The 24,400-nt window shown below is 45.5% G+C and overlaps 1 protein-coding gene across 1 annotated transcript in view; it reads right to left on the bottom strand.

Annotated features, from left to right (window-relative positions):
• Nucleotides 1-24,400, bottom strand: part of SLC17A7 (solute carrier family 17 member 7) — a 312,589-nt gene that overhangs the window by 24,698 nt on the left and 263,491 nt on the right. The window contains exons 8-10 of the mRNA XM_073602352.1: nt 19,476-19,625; nt 15,084-15,216; nt 14,497-14,607 (exon numbers count right to left, since the gene is read on the bottom strand). Coding sequence (XP_073458453.1) covers nt 14,497-14,607; nt 15,084-15,216; nt 19,476-19,625 — 394 coding nt within the window. The remainder of the gene's footprint in view (nt 1-14,496; nt 14,608-15,083; nt 15,217-19,475; nt 19,626-24,400) is intronic.

The raw sequence follows: 24,400 nt of genomic DNA, 5'->3' as shown, positions 1-24,400 counted from the left end.
AGGATAAAAACTGCAGCTTTGGTTACTGAAGCCCCCCCCGATTCCCTTGTGAAGACTGAGGAGAAGAATAAATTCAATACCTTCGCCATCTCCCCATCCTTTGTAACCAGATGTCCTTCCTCATTCTTTATGGGGCCAATATGGTCTGTCCTCCTTTTTTTACTGTTTACATACTTAAAGAATTTCTTGGGATTTTTTTTGCTCTCCTCCGCTATGTGACTTTCATGTTCTATCTTAGCCGTCCTTATTGCACCCTTACATTTCTTGTTGCATTCTTTATAAAGTGTGAATGTGGATGATGATCCCTCAACCTAGTATTTTTTGAAGGCCTTCTCCTTTGCTTTTATATGCATTTTTACATTGGAGTTAAGCCTTCCAGGACTTTTGTTCACTCTTTTCAATTTATTACCCAATGGGATGCATTGGCTAATGCCCATATTTAATATGCTCTTAAAGCAAACCTATCTCTCCTCCGTGTTCTTTGTTCCTAAGATTCTAACCCAATTTATGCCTTTGATCCACAATAATACCTACGTGGAGATCCTCAGAAGGAATGGCCCAACCCAAAAGCCAACATGTATCCACAAATACAATTTGTTCATGGGGGGAGTCGACTTCAATGACCAAATGCTCGAACCCTACCTTGCCACAAGACGAACATACCATTGGTATAAAAAAAGTATCAATTTGTTTAATTTGGCTATATAAAACTCCTATATAATCTACAGCAACTCCACCGAAAGCCCACAACCCTTCCTTGGCTACCAGGAGGAAATCATCACTGCCCTTATATTCCTGAATGGCCCACCTAAAAACATTTGATCCAATGTGATTAGCAGGTTCTCCGAATGCTACTTTCCCGATAAAACCCCTCCCAGACCAACAGACCAAAAACGTCAGAAAAAATGCTGGGTGTGTTTCAGAGGAGGAGTTAGAAGAGACATCACTTAATATTGTCCCCAGTGTCCTTCCCAACCAGGCCTCTGCATAGATGACTGATTCTGCCGTTACCATACTTCACTACATTATTAGTGAAGTATGGTAAACATAATCCTCAGTCCTGCCATTTACCTCCACGCCCGTTCTGCCTACTGATTATGTACATACCTCTGCCTGATCTGGAACTGACCCTGGACTGTTTTTTGCCTGCCTCTTGGACTGATCTTGTACCCTGCTACTGGACTAGTGGGATTCATAAAACAGGGGGCTTACATATGTGAGGGGCTCCAGAATTGTTTTTCTGAATGAAGAAAACTTTTTTTTTGTTTTCTCATTCCTAGATTGGGGTCTGGAGGCTTCAAAGATATTTGGGTGGGAGAAGCCTCTACCCTGTTCCCAATCTGTCCTGAACGAGGCCCTACTTCTGCCTACTGCCTGTAGTACTTCTGCCATCATGCCTCTGCCTGTCGCATGAACTGACCACACTAAATGGACCATGTTCCTGCCTACTACCAGGACCAATATTTTGGCACTGCTGACAAGATCTCTGACTGCACTGACCCTGGACTGTATATGGACAGTATCCCTGCCTGTTGCCTGAACTGACTATGGACAGTATTCCTGATTGTTGCCTGGACAATTGCGTTCACTGTTGCTGACCAAGTCCCTGCCTGCTGCCTGGACCAGTGCTATCCTCCTGTGGACAACTGTGCTAATAAAGCCACATGTAATCTTTTGTTTACCCTTTGCTCAGCAGAATGTATTTTGGGGTGTAATTCTTGGTATGTGCATATTATGTGCATGCTATGTGTCCCTAGAACACCTGACGGTGTTCCTTGCATGTTGGGCCTCTGTATGTGGCCAGGCTGTGTAAAAGTCTCACACATGTGGTATCGCTATACTCAGGAGAAGTAGGAGAATGTATTTTGGGGTGTCCTTTTGGCTATGTACACGCTATGTGTTGGAAATATCTTTATAAATGGACAACTTTGTGTAAAAAAAATGCGTTTTCATTTTTTTTCCACGTTTTCCAAAAACTTCTGGAAAAAAATGAACCATTCAAAAGACTCATTATGCCTCATAGATTATACGTTTGGGTGTTAGCTTTCCGAAATTGGGTCATTTTGTGGGTATTTCCATTGTCCTTGTGCTCCGGGGCCTTCAAAAGTGTAATAGGTGGTTGAGAAATGAGATGTGTAATTTATGCTCCTAGAATGCCTGAAGGTGCTACTTTAATGTTGGGCCTCTGTATGTGGCCAGGCTGTGTAAAAATCTCACACATGTGGTATTGCAATACTTAGGAGTAGGGATGGGCTTTAATGAGTTTGACTCGAACATTGGCTGTTCGCCCGTTCACCGAATAGCAAACAATTTGGTGTGTTCACGGCAAATTCGAAAGCCGCGGAAGACCCTTTAAAAGTCTATGGGAGAAATCAAAAGTGCTATTTTAAAGGTTAATATGCAAGTTATTGTCATAAAAAGTGTTTGGGGACCTGGGTCCTGCCACAGGGGACATGTATCAATGCAAAAAAAAGTTTGAAAAATGGCAGTTTTTTCGGGAGTAGTGATCTTAATAATGCTTAAAGTGAAACAATAAAAGTGTAATATTCCTTTAAATTTCATACCTGGGGGGTGTCTATAGTATGCCTGTAAAGTGGTGCATGTTTCCTGTGTTTATAAAAGTCTGACAGCAAAATGACATTTCTAAAGGAAAAAGTCATTTAAAACTACTCGCGGTTACAATGAATTGTCGGTCCAGCAATACACTTAAAAGTTCATTGATAAAAACGGCATGGGATTCCCCCACAGGGGAACCCCGAACCAAAATTAAAAAAAAAAATGTGTGGGGGGCCCCCCAAATTCCATACCAGGCCCTTCAGGTATGGTATGGATATTAAGGGGAACCCCGTGCCAAAATTAAAAAAAAAATGTTGTGGGGTCCCCCAAAAATCCATACCAGACCCTTATCTGAGCACGTAACCTGGCAGGCCGCAGGAAAAGAGGGGGGATGAGAGAGCGCCCCCCCTCCTGAACCGTATCAGGCCACATGCCCTCAACATTGGGAGGGTGCTTTAGGGTAGCCTCATCCCCACAACCCTTGCCCGGTGATTGAGGGGGTCTGCGGGCGGGGGCTTATCGGAATCTGGAAGCCCCCTTTAACAAGGGGACCCCCAGATCCCACCCCCCGTGTGAATTGGTAATGGGGTACAAATGTACCCCTACCATTTCACACAAAAAGTGTCAAAAATGTTAAAAAAAGACAATAGACGGTTTTTGACAATTCCTTTATTAATGTCTTCTCCCCATCAATATGGAGACAAGGTGCTTTGGGGGGCTACCCTAAAGCACCCTCCCAATGTTGAGGGCATGTGGCCTGGTATGGTTCAGGGGGTGCACTCTCTCGCCCCCCCCTTTTCCTGCGGCCTGCCAGGTTGCGTGCTCGGATAAGGGTCTGGTATGGATTTTTCGGGGGACCCCACGCCATTTTTTTTAATTTCGGTACGGGGTTCGCCTTAATACCCATACCAGACCTGAAGGGCCTGGTATGGAATTTGGGGGAACCCCCACGCATTTTTTTTTTAAATTCTGGTTTGGGGTTCCCCTGTGGGAGAATCCCATGCCGTTTTTATCAATGAACTTTTATGTGTATTGCCGGACCGACAATTCATTATAGCTGCGAGTATTTTTAAATGACTTTTCTCTTTCGTTCATTGACGGACACAGCTCCATTCTCTTGACCGTAGGGTTATATCTTCCTCCTTTCAGGAGAAACTAGGCAGAACATGCATTGCATGTGAAAAAACCAGAACTATACAGTTCAGCTCAAGGGGCGGTCCCTCTGATAATAACCCCTCAGCCTGCCTCCTGCAGCTCAGTTTTTTCTGCCTAGCAAAGGAGAAGGACCTAGGCTCTCTATCCGGACCATCGGGCCTGTTTTGTTTTTTTTTTTTCTGGATTTTGCCTTTTGCGCAAGATTTTAAGATCCTGTGATCTTCTATCAACAGCCAGCTGGGTGACAGGCTGGATAATATAGATCCTTGTAGTCTCCCTAGCCTGGCCATCGAGCGTGTGTAGGCCTTAGTTACATGCTGGGTCGGCCACCACATGCCCCTCAGGCTCCAGGGGCTGGCGGTGAGCTCCATGCTCCGGGGCACACATATGACTGGACTACGGATGTCTTTGTCACAGTGTGCCGTGGCCCGCAGCCACTCCGTACTGCTCGGTTGTGGGTCTGTGATGGGATGTCCCAGCTCGTCCGAAAGGTAAGTACAGCTCTTCCTGTCTCGGCAGGACTGAGCAGCTGGGCAATCCCTGGGAGGTCGATTAGGGGGTCCTTCTTCTCCCTTTCTTCTCTCCCTGTCCCTGTTTTCCCTCCCCCCTGTGGAGGATGCTGCATGACTAGCAGTGTGTGTATCTGGGCAGGGGTCTTCTGGGGGGCTCTTATCCCTGATGGGGGGCTGTGCTGGCTGTCTGTGTCCCTGATTCTGTGTCTCAGGGTGTCTGTGGGCTTTCTGTGTTAAGTACATTCCTGTGTACAGTTGTGCTGTCGGCCATTTTCTGTTAGCCTATGTGAAAAACGTGGTGGCGACCATTTTCCTGAAGCTCGGCAGCCATTTTCCCTGTGTTTTTGTCCTATGTACAGGATGCCCGGCGGCCATTTTCTTGTAGCCTTGCACACTTTTTTCCACACAGCACTGGTTCCTGTGCTCAGAACGGCACGTTTTTTGTTCCAGGACACTTGTGCACTATCACAGGAGACAGTCAGCAGCAGCAGCATAACGGCGCAGCTCTCGGTCAGGGTGATGAGTCCTGTAGTGGGAGCCCCTCAGTCTGTAGCAGCTAGGAGGGTGGGACTGAGCACCTTGTCCTAAGTCCCCAAGGGTGGCAGACAGGGAGGGTCAGCATAGCGTCAGAACCTGGTGTTTCTTCCCCAGATCTCCCTGCAATTGCAACCGGTTCGCCCGCAAATAGTGCGGTGCCTATGGACGCTTTGTCGGCGGTCCTTGAAACGTTTGTTGCCAGGGTGGAGGCGGTGTGCGGACGCAAGAGGGGTAGGAAACGGCCCCTGCCCCCCGTCCTCTGGGGGAGAGCTCTGATTCAGACTCGGGCCCCGCAGTGATTGGCGGCCCCTGTTCTGATGTGTCAGAGGACGCTAACCAGGACCGATCGGACAGTGAGGATGATTCCGTGTCCGGGTCCGCGCAGGAAAAAGCACTAGTTGGAGCACTTATCACCGCTGTGCGTGATACCCTGAAAATACAGGATGCGGCAGGATCTTCTGCCGAGGTGGCGGTCCCTTTTGGGGCCCCTAAGCCAGCTCGTACACTTAAGGCGTTTCCGTATCTGACTTATTTTGATAAGTTCATATACAAGGAATGGGGTAGCCTGCAACGGACCTTTTCGGTCCCAAAACGAATGGCGGTGCATTACCCTTTTGAGGAGAGCCTTCTTAAGAAATGGTCGGCTCCCCCGGTCGTGGACCCCCCAGTGTCCAGGTTAAATAAAGTAACCACGATCCCAGTAGAGGGGACTCCTGTTTTTAAGGACCTTACCGACAGGAGGGCCGAGGCAGTGGCCCGATCCATCTTTACGGTGGCGGGGTCAGCACTACGACTGGTCCTGGCCACGGCATTAGTGTCGCAGACCCTTACTGAGTGGGCGAAACTGTTGCACCATGAATTGGAGAAACAGCAGTCTCCTCCAGTCTGTGTGGAACTAGCAGACCAGTTGGTGCATGGCCTTAAGTATGTCTGTGATGCGGCCCTGGATACACTTCCCTTGCTCTCCAGAGCATCCGTATCAGCAGTGGTGCTGCGGCGCCTGATATGGCTAAAATGCTGGTCTGCGGACCAGGCATCAAAAAAAGCTTTCACGGATTTGCCTTTCCTTGGTGAGCAGCTTTTTGGAGCCTCACTGGATGACATTATTAAGAATGTCAAAGGTGGGAAGAGCACCCTGCTCCCACAATCCAGGAAGGGTAAGGAGCCACGCCGCAGGCAAGGGCCCTCCTTTTCCACTCAAAAGAGGCTTTTTCGTCCGCCCGGGATCTCAGGTAAACGTTTCCAGTCCGACAGGGCGACTACTGAGGGACAGAAGCGTCCCTGGTCTCGCAAGCCCAGCAAGCCCACGAGCAAAAGTGCTACCGCATGAAGGTTTGCCCCTGCCCAACACACGGGTGGGGGGTCGCCTTCGGGAGTTTGCAGTTCGGTGGGCCTCTTGGCTGTCTGACAAATGGGTCTGTGAACTGATTTAATTGGGCTACAAGATAGAGTTCCTCTCTTGGCCACCAAACAGATTTTTTCCCTCCGGCATGCCCTTACTCCCGGCTCGCCGGGAGGCCCTGTTTGGGGCAGTGAGGAACCTGCTCAGCCGCGGGGTGATAGTGCCTGTTCCAGAAATGGAAAGGTTTCAGGGATTTTATTTCAATCTGTTTGTAGTCCCCAAAAAGGAAGGGGTACGTCCAATCCTGGACCTAAAAGCTCTCAAATGCTTTGTGAAAGTACAGAGGTTCAGAATGGAATTAGTTCACTCCGTATTCGCTGCACTCCATCAGGGGGACTTCCTGGCATCTCTGGATATCCAGGACGCGTACCTGCACATACCCATATGCCTCAGGCATCAGAGGTTTCTGCGATTTGCAGTAGGGGAAGACCACGACCAGTCTGTGGCTCTCCCTTTTGGTCTGGCTTCAGCACCTCGAGTCTTTACCAAGGTATTGGCTCCAATTTTAGCATTGTTGCGACAACGTGGGATCGCAATCATGGGTTACCTAGACGACCTCCTTCTGAGGGGAGCTTCTGCCTCAGAATTAAGGGAGGATGTGGCGATCACCATGCACACACTACAAGAGTTTGGGTGGGTGTTGAACCTCAAGAAGTCGGTGCTAGTGCTGACTCAACGTCTGGAGTACCTAGGCTTACTGCTGGACTCTGTAGAAGCGAGAGTGTTTCTCCCTTCAGACAAGCTGCAGACTTTCAGGACCGCGGTGAAGCAGTTGAGGAGCCGCAGGTGGTCGTCGCTGCGTTTCTGCATGCGAGTTTTGGGCCTTATGGTGGCTTCATTCGAGGCAGTACAGTACGCCCAATGTACGCGCAATGTCAAAATGGGACAAATCTCCATTATCCCTGGATTAGGTGAGCCAGCTAGTCAGGGACTCTCTTCTCTGGTGGCTGAGATCCCCGGCTCTTCGGTCCGGGAAATCATTCCTACTCCTTCATTGGACAGTGATCACAACAGACGCCAGCCTGACCAGCTGGGGTGAAGAGCTAGGAGTGCAATTGACACAGGGTCTCTGGTCGAGGGAGGAATCCCAGTTACTGATCAATGTGCTTGAGCTTTGAGCGATCAGGCTATACCTCTCCACATGGTCGATGAGACTACAAGGACGTCCGATCAGGATCCAGTCAGACAACGCCACGGCGGTGGCGTATGTAAACCATCAAGGTGGAACAAGAAGCTTGGCTGCAGCACGGGAGGTCGCTCACATCCTTCAGTGGGCAGAGTGACACGTACCGGCCCTGTCAGCTATATACATCCCCGGGAGTAGAAAACTGGCAGGCGGACTATCTAAGTCGTCAGATGCTGGACCCAGGAGAATGGGCTCTGCACCCGGAAGTGTTCAGGCTTCTTTGCCTGCGGTGGGGCACACCAGATGTGGACCTTCTGGCCTCTCGGCTCAATCGAAAGGTGCGGAGGTTCATGTCCAGGACAAGTGATCCTTGGGCGGACGTATCAGACGCGTTGGTGGCTCCATGGGAGCAGTACCGACTGATTTACGCCTTTCCTCCACTCAAACTGTTACCACGTCTGCTCCGCAGAGTGGAGGCCGAGGGGATCCCAGTCATACTGATTGCCCCAGATTGGCCTCAGCATCCTTGGTACACTGATCTGATACACCTGGTGGCGGATGCTTCTTGGTGGTTGCTGGTGCGGGAGGACCTCCTATCGCAAGGTCTGATACTTCATCCTGCTTTACTGTCGCTAGCTTTAACAGCGTGGCTGTTGAAAGCCAGGTGCTAAGGAACCGAGGTCTGTCAGACTCGGTAATTTCCACTATGCTGAGGGCAAGGAAATCTTCTTCCCGGAAGATATACCATCGTATGTGGAAGGCTTATTTCTCCATGTGTGAGGAGATGGGGTGGCGCCCATGTACCTATTCTGTGGCTAGGGTCCTGCTGTTCTTACAGCGAGGAGTGGACCAGAAGTTGGCCTTGAACACCGTCAAGGGACAGATTTCAGCTTTGGCTGTTTTTTTCCAACGGCCCCTGGCGTCTCACTCACTGATACGCACTTTTGTGCAAGGGGTTTGGCATGTAGTCCCTCCGGTGCGTTCACCCCTACCTCCGTGGGATCTGAACCTGGTGCTGTCGGCGCTTCAGAAACCGCCGTTTGAGAACATCAGGGAAATTCCCTTGTTGACCCTGTCTCAGAAAGTGGTCTTTTTAGTGGCTATTACATCTGCCAGGAGGGTTTCTGAGCTGGCGGCCTTGTCTTGCAAGTCACCCTATCTGATTATCCACAGGGATAGGGTGGTGTTGTGTCCACAACCTTCCTTTTTGCCGAAGGTGGTTTCGGGCTCCCACCTCAATGAAGACATTGTGTTACCATCTCTGTGTCCTAAGCCGACACATCCTAAAGAGGTGGCCCTCCATTCCCTTGACATGGTCCAGGCCCTAAGGGTATATCTGTCTGCCACGGCTCCCTTCCTGAAGTCAGATTCATTGTTTGTTTTGGTGGCTGGTCTGAAAAAAGGGCTGATGGTCTCGTCAACTACTATTTCCAGGTGGATCAGACTGATCGTGGTCCAGGCTTACGCCTTCAAGGGGCAGGTGCCCCCCTTTCCTGTCACAGCCCATTCCACCAGGGCAATTGGGACTTCTTGGGCTTTCCGACATCAAGCGTCAGTTTCCCAAGTATGTAAGGCGGCAACTTGGTCGTCCGTTCACACTTTAACAAAGTTCTATAAAGTTGATGTAAGCGCATCTTCGGATGCTTGCTTTGGCCGCAAAGTTTTGCAGGTGGCCGTGTAATTGTTGCAATTTACATTCTTTTCTTTTGTTGGACAAAGTTTCATTTTAATTGTCCATGCTTTTGATGCATTTGTTGCCCGCAGGTTCTACTGCCATTGATTCAGAGGCTAACTCCTCCATTTGGGGAGCACCTCTGGTTGTGGGTGAAGTTCTGTTTTGCTGTTCCCACCCCCTGTTATGATACTGCTTGGGGACGTCCCTACGGTCAAGAGAATGGAGCTGTGTCCGTCAATGAACGAAAGAGAAAATAGGATTTTTGTCCTCATCATAAAATCCTTTTCTCTGGAGTTCATTGACGGACACAGCACCCAACCCCTCCTATTGATTTACGTTATACTGCTTGTTGACGTACTGAGCTGCAGGAGGCAGGCTGAGGGGTTATTATCAGAGGGACCGCCCCCTGTCGGAACTATATAGTTCTGTTTTTTTCACATGCAATGCATGTTCTGCCTAGTCTCTCCTAAAAGGAGGAAGATATAACCCTACGGTCAAGAGAATGGAGCTGTGTCTGTCAATGAACTCCAGAGAAAAGGATTTTACGGTGAGTACAAAAATCCTATTTTTTCCTTTAGAAATTTAATTTTGCTGTCAGACTGTTCTAAACACGGGAAACATGCGCCACTTTACAGGCATACTATAGATAGATGTTCGCATGTTTGAACAAATTTTTTGCCTGTTCGCATGTTCTGGTGCGAACCAAATAGGGGGGGGGGTGTTCGGCCCATCCCTACTCAGGAGGAGTAGCAGAATGTATTTTGGGGTGTCATTTTTGCTATGTACATGCTTTGTGTTGGAAATATCTTATAAATGGACAACTTTGTGTAAAAAAAAAATGTGTTTTCATTTTTTTTCCACATTTTCCAAAAACTTCTGGAAAAAAATGAAACATTCAAAAGACTCATTATGCCTCATAGATTATACGTTGAGGTGTTAGCTTTCCAAAATGGGGTCATTTTGTGGGCAATTCTATTGTCCTGGTTCTCCAGGGCCTTCAAAAGTTTAATAGGTAGTCCACAAGTTAGATGTGTAATTTATGCTCCTAGAACACCTGATGGTGCTCCCTGTATGTTGGGCCTCTCTATGTGGCTAGTCTGTGAAAAAGTTCAACACATGTGGTATCGCCATACTCAGGATGATTAGCAGAATGTATTTTGGGATGTCATTTGTGGTATGCACATGCCATGTGAGAGAAATAACAATGACATTTTTGTGAAAAAAAAATCTTATTTTTGCAAAGAATTGTGGGAAAAAATGACAACTTCAAAAAACTCACCATGTCTACTTTTCAAAAAGGGGTAATTTGGGGGTATTTGTACTTTCCTGGCTTGTTAGGGTCTCAATAAATGAGATAGGCCGCCAGTACATCAGGTGTGATCATTTTTTTATGATTTGCACCACAGCTTGTAGACTCTCTAACTTTCACACTGACCAAATAATATCCACTAATTTGGGTTATTTTTAGCAAAGATATGTAGCAGTATAAATTGTGGCCAAAATTTATGAAGAAAAAATAATCATTTGCAAAATTTTATCACAGAAACGAATATAAATGTGTTTTTTTTAATTTTCTGTCTTTTTTCATTTATAGAGCAAAACATAAAAAATCCAGAGGTGATCAAATACCACCAAAAGAAAGCGCTACTCAAAAAAGTGCATCCAAACACACATTTCCCACTTTCTATTAAATTTGGGTAATATCATGTCCGGGGGGCCAACAAGGAGAAGCATATGTTCCCATGCGACTATGAGTGGACCAGCAGCTTCTGTGTCCACAGGCAAAGGTGGATGTGGTTCAACCTCAGGCAGGGCACATTTTTCTCAGTTTAGTGATGTTGCCAGTGCTATCCAGCCACAGCATGCCGAGGAGGTGGTGGACTGGCTTACTAAACCATCCTCATCCTCCTCATCGTCTATGACCCAAGCTGACACTAGTGCGTAGTCCACCATAGCTGCCAGATCGGCTTATTCTGCCTCCTTGTCCACAGCTACTCCTGTCAGCTGAATTATTTAAACACAGCACCAGCCACTTGCATCTTGAGGATGCACAGATATTACTTGATTCTGATGCTGGTTCTGAGGTAGAGGAAGGGACTAACATGAGTCTACAGAGAGGGGAGAACACTGATAGACAACAAATTGGCAGACGTGTTCCCCCAGCTACAACGTTTTGGCAAGTTGGCTCCAGTAATGATGAGGATGGAGGGGATAATGATGCTGAGGTCATTGACACAACTTTGGTGATGGATAGAGCAGAGGAGGAAAGTGAGGGGAAGAAACAACCCAAATAAGGCAGGGTGTCCTCCAGAGGCAGCCCCCATGAAAGAGTAGAGAGAGTAGAGAACAGCCATCTTATTCCACCAGATTGTGGAGCTGTTATCTCCCGGGCCCACTTCCCACAACTTAGCTGTGTGGGCCTTTTTTAGCACATGTGCAGCCGATCGCACTGTTGCAATTTGCAGTCTCTGCCTCAAGCAGATCAAGCGTGGCAAAAACACCAGCCATTTGGGTACCACATGCTTGACAAGGCATTTAACCTCCCACTACTCAGCCTGCTAGCAAAAGCACCTGAAAGCCACACACAAGGGGCACAATTCTTCTCCTCACTCTCCACCTTTCATGTCTACCCCCCACTATATCTCATGACCTCTCAGCAGCCTCCACTGACAGGGATGATGGTTGTCAGGGAAGAGTTCACCTGCTGGTGGCACTGTGGCTTCCAGATTTATAGGCTGCAGTTCCAGTGTCCACCAGTGGGTGTCTCTGAGCAGTCAGAGCTGACATCATCTCATGCCATCAGTCATCATCTGATGCTGATTGCAGGAAGTGTATTTATTTAAACCCTGTGCATGCTCTTCCTCACTGCTTTGGTATTGTCTCCATGTGCCCCTGACCTGCGTTTCAGTGTTCCTACATCCTGCATCCTGTTTCTGGACCCTGATCCCTACCCTGCAACCTGATTCCTTCCCACCTGCTCTCTCTGTCTCCGTTACCCTCTCCCTGTCCTTTCTTGCCTCCCAGCTCCCTCTGCTTGATCTCACGTGTATGACCATGGCTCTGTGCGATTACGCTTTGCATTCTGCACCTGTTGTATATATTTGCTTTAGGCAGTTGTTCATTGTGTGTCACTGTTTAGTTCTCTGGTTTGTTTTACACAGTTTGGTATTTTGGAGGTGCGTTTACACTTATGTTATTCACTTATCTTTTAAATAACTTGTGCCTGGTATTCTCTGTGGCAGTCCACACATTTCTGGTCACACCGGTTACTGACAATGGTATAGCAAAGGGTGTCACAGGTCTTTGCAACACGTCTGCCAGCAGCATACCACCAACTGTAGAGTATAGCAGACAAAATTCTCTGCCCCAGGTGCTGCAGCGAAAAAAACAAACACTCCCTGCCCCCATATGCCCAGCGTCTAAATTCCAGCTTGTCCAAATAAAGAAAGCTTGCAGGGAAAATCAATTTAAATGTAATTTTTTTTTTCCTTTATACATTTCAGTTTTGCTGCAGCGGGTTCTATACACGGTACAGATGTGCTACTTTACAGGCAGACTAAGGGGACTCCCCTAGTGCTATATTTAAAGAAAATTTAAATGTTTCATTTTTATTGTTTCGCTTTAAGCATCATTAAATTCACTGCTCCTTTCAAAATAAAATATTTTTTACAAGTTTTTTTTGCATTGGTACATGTCCCCCAGGGCAGTTGCCAGGCCCCCCCCCCGTACCCTTTGTATTGCCAATAATTGCATATATGCCTTGAAAATGGGGCCTTTTGATTTTTCAATTTTGGGTCCCATAGACTTCAATGGGGTTCATTGTTCGGGTCTGAACTTTTGCGATATTCGACAGTTCTGCCGTCAACCGAACCGGGGGTGTTCAGCCCATCTCTAGAGAAGAGTTACAAGACAAAGTCACTATGGTACCGGACCTCATGTCAGGGCCTGATTGTGAACCTGGAACCTCTGCTGTGTCAGGCAATGTCTCTCCTTGCTGAGCTACCGTGAATGCTGTACAGTTCCCTGGACAATTCCTTGAATGATCCTGTCTTGAACCTTGCTTGTCTTGAACCCTGAACTCTTTGCTCCTCCTATGAACTTCCTGATTTAAGCCATGTCTCTGCACTTCCTGTTTGCCAGATTATTGTGCTCTCTCCAGGCAGTATCTCTCTCTGGTCTTCCCTGCTGCCATACATATTTTGCTACCACTCCTTATTGACCTTTGGGTAGTTTACTGACTACGCTTCTGTTTGATCCCTACCTGCTTATCTGTTACTGGACCCCAGCTTGCTCATCTCTTGGGGGGGTGATCCTGAGGACCATGACATGGCACATAAGAAGCTCTGGTGAACATCATTTAGTACTTAGATTCTGCACCTCAGGTGAGACTGTGTCATTCACCAGGGTGACTGCCTGTGTACCTATCCTACTGGTTGGTGGTAGTTCCCCTACTGCTATAGCAACTGTTTTTTGAGCCTGACCCTAGATCATGACACCCGATAGATCGGCATCCTATGCACCTGACCACCTCCAGCCTGTGCTGGAGATGCTCAGAATATCTCCATGTCTGGTGGGATTGTTGTCTGCTTTCGTAATTTTGGCAGAATGTATTCACTTCATATAATTCTACTGGCATATCTGATGTTCAGGTTGCCCTATTGTCAATGATGACTGGGTCGGTCCATTTTAAAAACTAAAAAAGGCATTTTATGGCATTGCATGTTGGCAGCATGGGTAGCTACAGTATATCCCATCATTGGAAATGTTTTTTCTCCTCCCCATCTTTTGGAATGGGCCTGCTTACTCAATGACATTATGGCAATGGAAATATTGGTGGCTGAAGATAGCCCCGTTCCAGAAAAAGTCTGTACATTGTTGATGTGCTGGCAGGTGTATAGTGACTCATCTACATTTCAAGCTATGGTTGCAAATTAACCTGACAAAGATTCTTCTAACAATTTCGGTCCAATTACTTTTCCTCTTCCCACCTCCCCCATTTTCAATGCTCTAGCCATTTAATGGAGTTTATACTTTGCCTTTTGCAACTGAAATAATTGTCTTTCGGTTCAGTAAACTTTCACAGTTTTTGTGTGTGTGTTTTACTGTGATTTTTGCTTATTACAAAACTTTGGTTATCTATACATTTTTGGTTATTGTACATACATATCTTAACCAATATATGTGTAAAACATTTAGAAAATGTCGACTTTCGAATAACACTGCATTAAATGCATTAGATGGGTGCATACATCATAGTGGAAAACCAATTATTCACTTACTTATTCAGTAAGGCAAAGTTCAATGCAATAAAATACAATAATCCATAACAACAAATCGGAATTTACGTTGCATAATTGACTGCAGTATGCCAAAATCTAATTGGTTGCTATGACTGACTGCTATTTGTGCCAAGGAACCCTCACTACTTTATTGAATATGCTGATGTATTTCACTTTGTGACTTTTTCACTGGGAAATTAACCATACAAGATTTTACATTATTTTTGGATATTTATACAATTTGAATGACTTACCTGATATAGCAAATCCACTGAAGCCCACAGCTAGAACAAGGAAAGAAATGGCTACTCCTTTAGAGTGTGAATAACCCACAACTAGAAGAAGTGTGGCCTCCATACCAAAACCTGCATACAAAATATTATATATATGCATTACCAGTTATCCTTTAATGTGTAATTTAAATTCATTTAAATAGTATATGCCATAAGTTTACATATGCACTGCCTTTTTTTTTTGGTACTGTAAACCCCAGAGTTGAAAAAAAGTGAGTCTTGGTGACTTCACTTGCGTCAGCAACAACTACCAAACTTTATAATGACCTTTGCAAAATCCTTTTCCAATGGAACTCATTTGTAGTCACAAATCCCTTCTTTTTTGGTATTAATTTCCACAGATCAGATATCCACAGATCAGGACAATCTAAAAAAATTGTTGTTAAAGTTTTTTGATACCTCTAATTCAACTAGTTAAGGTTGCAGTCTTAAAACGACTGGCCTTGCCAAAAAAGGACTAGTTTGTCCTAAACCAAAATGTATACCACATCAGGTAGATCAAATAATGCCCAACTTCAGTACTGATTGCATTAACCAACAATACATACCTCCACAATTCATCATTTTACGGACATTGGTTGTGGACATTATTCTTTTGCTACGCAGGAAGTCAGCTATCTGCCCTCCAATGGGTACAATGATTGTCATTACCAAGTGGGGTAGTGCAGAGAGAAGACCAACCTGTAAGACATATATGAAGCAAAATATCACGCAAGAATGATAGAATATTGTATGCTTTTCTAATAAGCCATAGTAAACACCGCTTAGACACTTGTACCTACAGGGAAGCGATAATACAGCTTACCTGTAGGTACAAAGAATATCTCTTAAACGTGCACCGCTTAGGAGATATTCGCAGCCATTGACATCACTAGCACATGCGCTCTGAAGAAATGGCATACTCCATGCTGTCACTTCAAAGTTATGTGCCTCCCGCGCACATGCACGAGATTGACATTGTTGCGGCTTTGCCATTCAAGTTGCTGAAACGAGGACCAGGTGAAGACTGGAGCCCTGTCAGCATTGACAACGCACCGCTGAAGGGCTTTGTTTTAAGGTAAGTCTTTGATAATGTGTTAGTATACAATGCAGAAATTTTCTTTTTTAGTTGAACGGTTACTACCGATTTAACATCATTCCAAGTTCTTTGGTCTGGCTTAATCATATGTACATTACCACTTCAGCCCCGGAAGGTTTTACCCCCTTCATGACCAGGCCAGGGAAGGGCTTAACACCAGGGGGGTCGAAGGGTTAATTGCGTCCCTAGGGGGTGCTTGCTAACTGTGTGGGGGATGTTTTGAATGGGGAAAGAAAGAGATCCATGTTCCTGCTTAGCAGAAACACAAGATCTCGCTCTTTCCCTCTGACAGAACGGCGATCTGCCTTGTTTACATAGACAGATCACCATTCTGCCTCTTCCGGGAATGATGGCGGGTGGCCGGCAGACAACAGGTCCACTGGACCCACTGATTGGCTCTGCCTCTGGCCAATCAACGCGTGACCGCACCTCAGGCGGCACACACGCTCCCTAGAGCTACTGCACGAAGCAACGTACAGGCACGTTGTTTCATGCAGCTGGGCCACCTTGCTGCAGTAAATGTGCGGAAGGCGGTAGGGAACCGGTTAAAGGATAAATGCACCTTAGAAAAAAACCCTGAATCATCCCAGTAGGATGAAAGCTCAATTCTGCAGTTAACCAGAGCCAGACCTGTGTCAGTATTATTTTAAGTGTACCTATTCTTTAATGACACATCTCATAGTATTTAGATTGCAAAATTGCAGCCCTCCAGCTGTTGCAGAACTAAAGGTCCCATTGTGCCCTTGCCTCTGGGAGTTATGCTTGAAACTGTCAGTCTTCCAATCATGCCTCTGCCTCTGGGAATCATGCATGTAACTGTCATCTTGCAATGCCTCATGGGACATGTAGTTCCCCTGTTGATAAGTGATTCTGAGGATCGTCGCCCACATTCAAGTTAGTATAAACACTTGCTAGTTTCCTTTTAGCCAATCTCAGTTTACAATGATTCACACAGTATTGCCCTGTACACACGGTCGGACATTGATCGGACATTCCGACAACAAAGTCCATGGATTTTTTCCGATGGATGTTGGTTCAAACTTGTCTTGCATACACACGGTCACACAAAGTTGTCGGAAAATCCAATCGTTCTGAACGCGGTGACGTATAACACGTACGTCGGGACTATAAACGGGGCAGTAGCCAATAGCTTTCGTCTCTTCATTTATTCTGAGCATGCATGGCACTTTGTGCGTCGGATTTGTGTACACATGATCAGAATTTCCGACAACGGATTTTGTTGTCGGAAAATTTTATAGCAAGCTGTCAAACTTTGTGTGTTGGAAATTCCGATGGAAAATGTGTGATGGAGCCCACACCCGGTCGGAATTTCCGACAACAAGGTCCTATCACACATTTTCTGTCGGAAAATCCGACCGTGTGTACAGGGCATATGTCTGCTAAACAGAACTGAGAACAACAAGGACAGTATAAGGAAATCTCTAGATGTGAAGCCAAATATTGTCTGGCTGGGATCACATGACTGGGGATAGGTTAGGCTTGCTAACACATGCAGAGACTGCTCTGTTTCTTCTGTGATTACATGTATTTGCTGAGAGTGAAAGCAAGGCAAGAGAGAAGTGTAGCAGTTAAAAGTTACTTTCATTCACAATGGTTAAAAAACTCACAAGATTGTGCAGTAAAATGCGCTCATCAGAACATGATGATAAATTTCTCCACCGGGTATACTATACCAACGAGAAACTGCAGAGATTGTTCCCTGAGAGAAACCCCATATGCCCACGCTGTAGACTCCACCCGGGTTCCTACATCCATATGTTCTGGGAATGCCCAGTGATTGTGTCATACTGGCAGGCTGTTTTCTCTGAAATCAATCTTAGATTACAACTCACTCTGGTACCCACCCCGTCTCTAGCATTACTGGGAATCCCAGATGACAACCAACGTTCCCATCACTCTAAGCTTCTTATAGCATATCTCCTATACTATGCAAAGAAAGAAATTCTGCTAAAATGGGCATCTTGGACCACACCAGAGGTGCCTGCCTGGAAAGCTCTGGTTATACAACATGACCTACTCCAACAGAGGGTGTCACTGGAAATTTGAAAAGGTCTGGTCCTCCTAGACCTTGACAGGAATTCCACCACACTGCTGAGTCTTCATTGGGTGATGGTCATAACCTGTTCTCTCAACAAGGAAATATCAATGTCTACGATGTATCTTGTATTATTTCTCAGTTTGTTCTGGACACTGTGCTGTCCGTTGTTCTGGCACGGGTTTAAATTGCCCTACCTGTCTAAATTTCAAATAGGTTGTCTTATTGTACTGTGAAACTGGAAAACCATTGGAAAAACACTGTTTCTTTTTAATTGTTGTGTACCATGCATCTGTCAATAAAGCATATCTGTTTGTTAAAAAAAGAAGAACATGGGGAGGCTGCTCTGGTCCATCCTGCAGGCAGCACAAGGGAACTGCTGTAGATGGAGGAGATGACTGGAACTTCCTGTGGCCACCAGAAAATCCGGGCCAACCAGCGTGGAATGCACCGCGGATGTGACATCACCGGAGAAGAGACAGACGGAACAACAGGCTACACGCTCAGAGCACCGACTCCTTCTACAGGCCTGGGGGTGAACAGTTCTAAAGGACTATTTATGCATAGGATCCATCTTTATTTACAGATGAATGGCACAGCTATGGGGGCTAATTATGCTCCCAGCTATGCCAACTTGACAATGGGCTATTGGGAACAACTTTACATCACCTGGAACAATCCCTTTGCTGCCCATGTGGTCTACTATGGTCGCTATGTCGACAACATAGTGATCATATGGGATGGCCCACCCCAGAAGATAGCTGCATTGTAATCAGAATATACTGGGTCTTTCCTTTTCCATGTTCTAGACCAGGATTCTTTGGCTTTCTTGGACCTTGAACTATGTCACGAGGATAGATTAATATATGTCAAAAACTTTGTGAAGCCTACAGCTTGTAATTCCTTTATTCACTTTTGCAGCTGCCTTAACCCCAGGTGAGTTAGTAACATCCCTCGCAGCCAATACTGCTGCCTACGGAAAAATTGTTCACCCCCAGGCCTGTAGAAGGAACTGGTGCTACACCGTGCATTACACAATGGTTGGCCCAGACTTCCTATTGGTCACAGGACACTCCAGTCATCTCCTCTATCTCCAGCTGTTCCCTGGCACAGCACGGTATCTGCAGGATGGAACAGAGCAGCATCTCTATGTTCTGATGAGTGCATTTTACAGCACAATCTTATGAGTTTTTTTAACCATTGTGAATTAAAGTAACTGTTAACTGCTACACTTAGGTGTCACTTCCTTCTCTCTTCCCTTGCTTTCATCCCAGAGAGCTGACTGAGGATAGCTGCCGCCATTTTCCCTATTGATCAAGAACTACAGGACTGAGATATTTAATACCACCACCATATCCCCAAAATGGACCTTTGATCCCCATGATCACACACTGTTCTTGCACCAGAAGCAGTTGTTACTTGCTGAGAGTGGAATGCTATATTGAAGTCACAGTTCAATGTCTATCTTGTCTCCGGGCACTGTAGACCTGTGGGGTGTATGATTTTTACCACAAAAGTAAAAATCATTTTTAATATATTTCAACAACTTATAATTACACTATCACAAGCTTCAATGTTGTAGGAGGGAGCCTATCACTTGATTACTTGTTCAAAGGAGTTTTGTCAATATTATCCTCAGCTAACCCTGACAAAATGGCTTTTAGGCTGTGTTTTATGGCTTTAGTGTTCTTTACGAAGGTTTTATTCAAAACCACATGACAACAAAATGATTTATTTACAGAGGCTATTGATTTCAACTCGATTTAGAAAGTTAATAATATAGTACCTCCAGAAAGAACACCATACCTTACTGATCTCAAAGCCAAACACTTCCTCAAAATAGGCCGGCTGGCTAATGAGCAAGAGATAGAATGTCCAACTGCGGCAAAAGTTGGCAACGATGATTGCATACACTGGCATAGAGGTGAAAAATTTCCGCCAAGGTGCTTTAAATTTCTGCAAAGACATTATTTATATATAACATTATTTATATATAACATTATGGATATGGTTTTAAATACATTCTCTAAATACACAAATGGTATATAAACATTTGTAACTTGATAGTGCAATACTTGAACGATGGTTGCACCTCAAAGAATGCAGTCGCTATTATGGCCGAAAATTTTCCAACAGGCTTTTTCGAGATAAGTCAATCAAATTATCAATTTTTCTTGAGTAGAGTGGGGTTGGTAGGGCCAACCAAAAGTGTAGATCCATTCACCATGATTCCTCCCCTTCCAAGAAATAAATTATGAGAAATTCTAAATTGTAGAATTGTCCCCAGGAGAAGGGAAGAAGGGAAAGCTTCCAATGAAAACACCTGTTGTGGGTACAGCCATCTAAGTAGGGAATTCCCCTCACTTTTGCCGATATGTTTTTGTTACATCTCTGGGAAAGATAGTGAATAGAAATTTCCCTAAGAGTATACAGACAATAAAAAAAAATCTAGAAGGCGTTTTAATCCTTTCCTACCCTATCCAAAACTACACCACTAATACTACACTACACTACTCCACTACAAACCTTCTAGTGAGGAGGAAAGATCAGGACATGTAGGTAAGCATCCTTTATGTCCATTGATGCCAGGATATCCCCTGGATGGAGCAAGGTCAACACTCTATGTACTAATTATTTTCTAAGCTTCTGTATCTGAAGAAATGTGTTCAAATGCTTGAGATCCAATACAGGATGAACTTCGCTGTTTGGCTTTAGAACCATAAAAAGGTTTAAATAAAAGCTGCAAACCCCTTTGTCCTCTGAAACAGGAAAGATCACTCTTTAAGACAGAAGATGATTGAGAGCCTGAAAATGTAACAATTTGTTTTAACAGATTCAGATAAACATTTGAAAGCATAAAGTGTGTGTGGGGGGGGGGGACTTTCGAATTCCAACCTGTAACCATGAGCAACTGCACAATGGACCCATTTGTTTGCTAATACCCCCCTGCCATACTTTCAAAAAATGAGTGGAGGTGCCCCTACATTGAGAAGCTTGGAGGACCAGGACTTCTTATGGAACTGGCACTTTGACTGAGATTTTGCTCTGGAAGTCGAAGCCTGAGAGTGGTGAAAGGACTGCTTTGTGGAAGGAGTAGAAGAAGAAGGAGCAGCCGCCCTTTGAATCATGTGATTACCCCTCCGAAGAAGTAAAAGAGAACTCTTACCATTTGAATTTTTCCAGATATACTTATCCAGACCTGGGCCAAACAAGCGTTCCCTGTGAAAAGTAAAACTAGCCTAAAGCTTTTTGCAGGGTAATTCTGCAGACCAACATTGTAGTCAAAGTATCCTGCGCATGTTTATAGACAAAAGTCCCAAATGTGAAATCTGCATGAAATATTTAGAAAAACCTACAGCAAAAAAAAAGCCCATGAGAAATTTGCCAAACCCTTGTCTAGATCAGCCCCACTACCTGCAGAGTCCCCCGTGCCTGCAACCTCCTGGGATATGTCACCTGTTGAGATAAGACACTGCTGCATTTACCGAGAGCATACATCACTTCTTAGTGAATTCCTCCCCCATAGGATATAGCTGAGCAAATCTGGTGGAGGAAACATCTGTTTAGAAGACATTTGGCCTGGTGATATCAACAAGGGAACCTGAACTAAATAGTAGTCCCAATCAGCTGAGAAGACACTGTGGAAAAACAACAGTGTGCTGGTTACCCTAAGACACAACCCAGCTGCTAATGCCCCCTGACAGGTGGGGCTTGCAAAACAGTCCCCAAAGCTGTGAAGCCCACCATGTGTCTCCTTCAGTGCCTCTCCCAGTGCTGCCACTACTGCTGCTGCCGCCTCTGTATCTGTTTTGCCTCAGCATGTGTGCTGCTTTATCATCCAACTTATACCTGTGCCAACAATATGACCACTACAACAAAGCCCCACTTCTCTGACATCATCGCACAGCCTGAACCACTAGGGAGCTGACCACAGTCTTTGTGGCTTGAAGCAGTGAATATAGTGGGTGGAAGTAACACTCCCATTCCGCCTTCCACACAGACCCAGTAGCTACTGCAAAATGCTGTTTAAATTTACATAAAAATGTATTTTTTTTTAATTTAGGATAGGGCTAGGAAGGGTTGGTCCCCCATGGCAACTATATATTGCTTTTAGTATCCCCACTGGGGAGCTTAAATCATCTGTTTGCACTGTGACCATTGTCACCAAAACAGACGGATGATGAGAAATCCAAATTGTCAGAGTTGTCACCAGAGCAAAAAATGAGGAAAAATCCTCCAATTAGGACACAAGCCTCATAATGGGAATTTTGTGCATTTTAGAGAGATTTCCTCTCACTTACTGTTGTGTACCAAGGACAGGAAGCGAAGGGAAATCTTCCTAGCAGGAGACAAGCAGCAAAAAATAAACCAAAACAGATTTTAATCTCTTCCTACTCTATCTATCACTGATGCCTTCCATCCTTGTTGGCTACCAAGAAACTAGGTATTCTTGTACCTAAATTACTCTGTTGTTTGCAAGTGTTCTTACCTTGATCTAGTTACATCGAGGGAGTATTTCAAGAGGGCCCCCCCCCCAAAAAAAAAGAAACAAAAGTCAGCAGTTACAAATACTGTTACTATTGACTTTTACTATTATGGTACTTACCTGTCCAGGCATCCAACAGTGTCCTCACCTGAATCGGCTCTCGGGTGCTGCTGCTGCCATGATGGCTAAAGGGAAATCGGCAGTGAAGCCTTGCGGCATTTTGCGCTTTCTCAATGGGTCGGCTGCAGGGGATGGGACGGAGGAGGGGCCAAACTTCCGGCTCACTTCAACATGGCGAACTGAGCCAGAAGTAGGAGCAGGTACCTGTCAAAACCAGGTACCCACCCTCCCTCCCCCTCAAGAGGTGCCAAATGTGGCAGCAGATGGAGGGGAGGAGGCAGACAAACTGAGCTTCCCCATTTGGGTAGAGCTCCGCTTTAACCTAAGAAAATGCAAAAAAATCCAATTGTGGGTTAGGCAAACGCCAAACAAATGCTAACAGGTCCAAGACACAGAGTGCCTGCTCGAGGGGTTTTAGGCCCACAGTTGGTTTAGGAAGAGGCCGAATGTCCACCTGGTAGGACCTAGAGAAAGTGATAATAGAAGCCCCAGTGGCAGCCTTGCAGATCTGTCATCCAAAGTCAAAAATTTCTTGAAGCACTAGAAACAGGTGGACTGAGGGACAGGATAAGGTGTTCGTGTTGGGGAGACAGATAGAAACTACCCTAGGCAAGAGGAAGATCTGGCCCTCAATACCACCTTGTTCTGTGCAAAACTGTGAAGGGTTCCTTGCTGGATAACGCCACCAGTTCAGATAATCACCTCACCAAAGAGAAGGCTACAATAGAACTACTTCAGAACCCACTGAGTCACAAAGGGAAGCTACATGGGAGACCCTCTATACAAGGGTCTTAATTAACAAATGAAAGGTTAAAAATTCTCAAAACAGAATAGAAAAGTTAGGTACTCTGACCCCCAATAGTGCTGAAAGTTTAGTATCAAGATATTTCTAGACTCCAGAATACCATCAACTGCCATGCTCTTAAAGTCAGAAACCATGAAGCCAGATGGCAAATTGGTACTTCGGAATAGAAGATCCTGATGCAGTAGGACCATGGTAGAGCAACGTATCTAGTCGGCATACCACATCTGTCTGGGCCGGTTTGGAACAATGAGGAATATCAGAATGCCCTTTGACATGAACCTGTTAGACAGACAAGGAAAGGCGTAGGGCAGGAGGTACTGACCCCACAGAGTTACCAGAGAATTCACTGCTTCCACCAGGGGACCTGTCAGGGATGCACTGCCCGCATTAGGAGATGTGTGCCAATGTGCATGTGCGAATCATGGACATCGCGCATGGATGTGTGCATGCGCACGCATTAGGCGCAGTTTGGCGCTTAGTGGCCTATAAAGGTGCCTCAGGGGCGCTGGGTCTTTGCTGTTTGATCTGAAGCTGTCTCCTGAAATCCTGGTTCTGTGCCTGTATCCTGTTCCAGTACTAACCCGGATTCCTGACCACGCTGCTATCTTCAGTCCTGACCTTTGGTTTGTTTGACCCTGCTTCCTCCTGTCTTCCGGCCTGACTCTGACGTTGACCCTGACGTTGGAGCGCGAATACTCAGTGGAACGATGCAGCCCTGCGGCACCAGTTCCGCCTTGGTCTATCCAAAGGTTTAAAGGACAAGCTAGCCTGGGCCACTGTTCCCTCAACAGATGGTTGTCCAAGGATCGCAAAATGAGTAGTACTGGGTCTAGCATCCTGATAAATACCTGAGGTTCTGATGAGACATTGAGGGGCAGGCATAGTGTTAAAGAAAATGGCGTGGGATACCCCAAAATTCATACTAGGCCTTCTAGGTCTGGTATAGATTTTAAGTGGACCACATAAAAAAAAGGCATCCCCCAAACTTCTATACCAGACCCTTTATGTCAAGTATTTGAATTTTAAACACAAAAAAAAAACAAGAAAAAAAAGAGTCCCCCAAAATCCATTCCAGACCCTTATCCAATCATGCAGCCTGGCTGGCCTGAAAAGGAAGTGGAGGGGGGATGGCCATACAAGGTCACTTGCCTTAAACATGGATTGGGGGATACCATGTTTATGAGGACAAGTTTTTTAAAGTTGTAATTTTTTGTCACAATTTTTTGGAAAATTAAGGAATAAAAAAAAAATGTTTTTCAAAATTTTTTTTTTTTTTTACATACTATCACCAGTACAGTACAGCATCATTGTATAACTAGT

This window comes from Aquarana catesbeiana, linkage group LG10 (genome assembly GCF_042186555.1).
Source record: "Aquarana catesbeiana isolate 2022-GZ linkage group LG10, ASM4218655v1, whole genome shotgun sequence".
NCBI lineage: Eukaryota > Metazoa > Chordata > Amphibia > Anura > Ranidae > Aquarana > Aquarana catesbeiana.
This window is presented reverse-complemented; position numbering and strand designations above follow the sequence as displayed.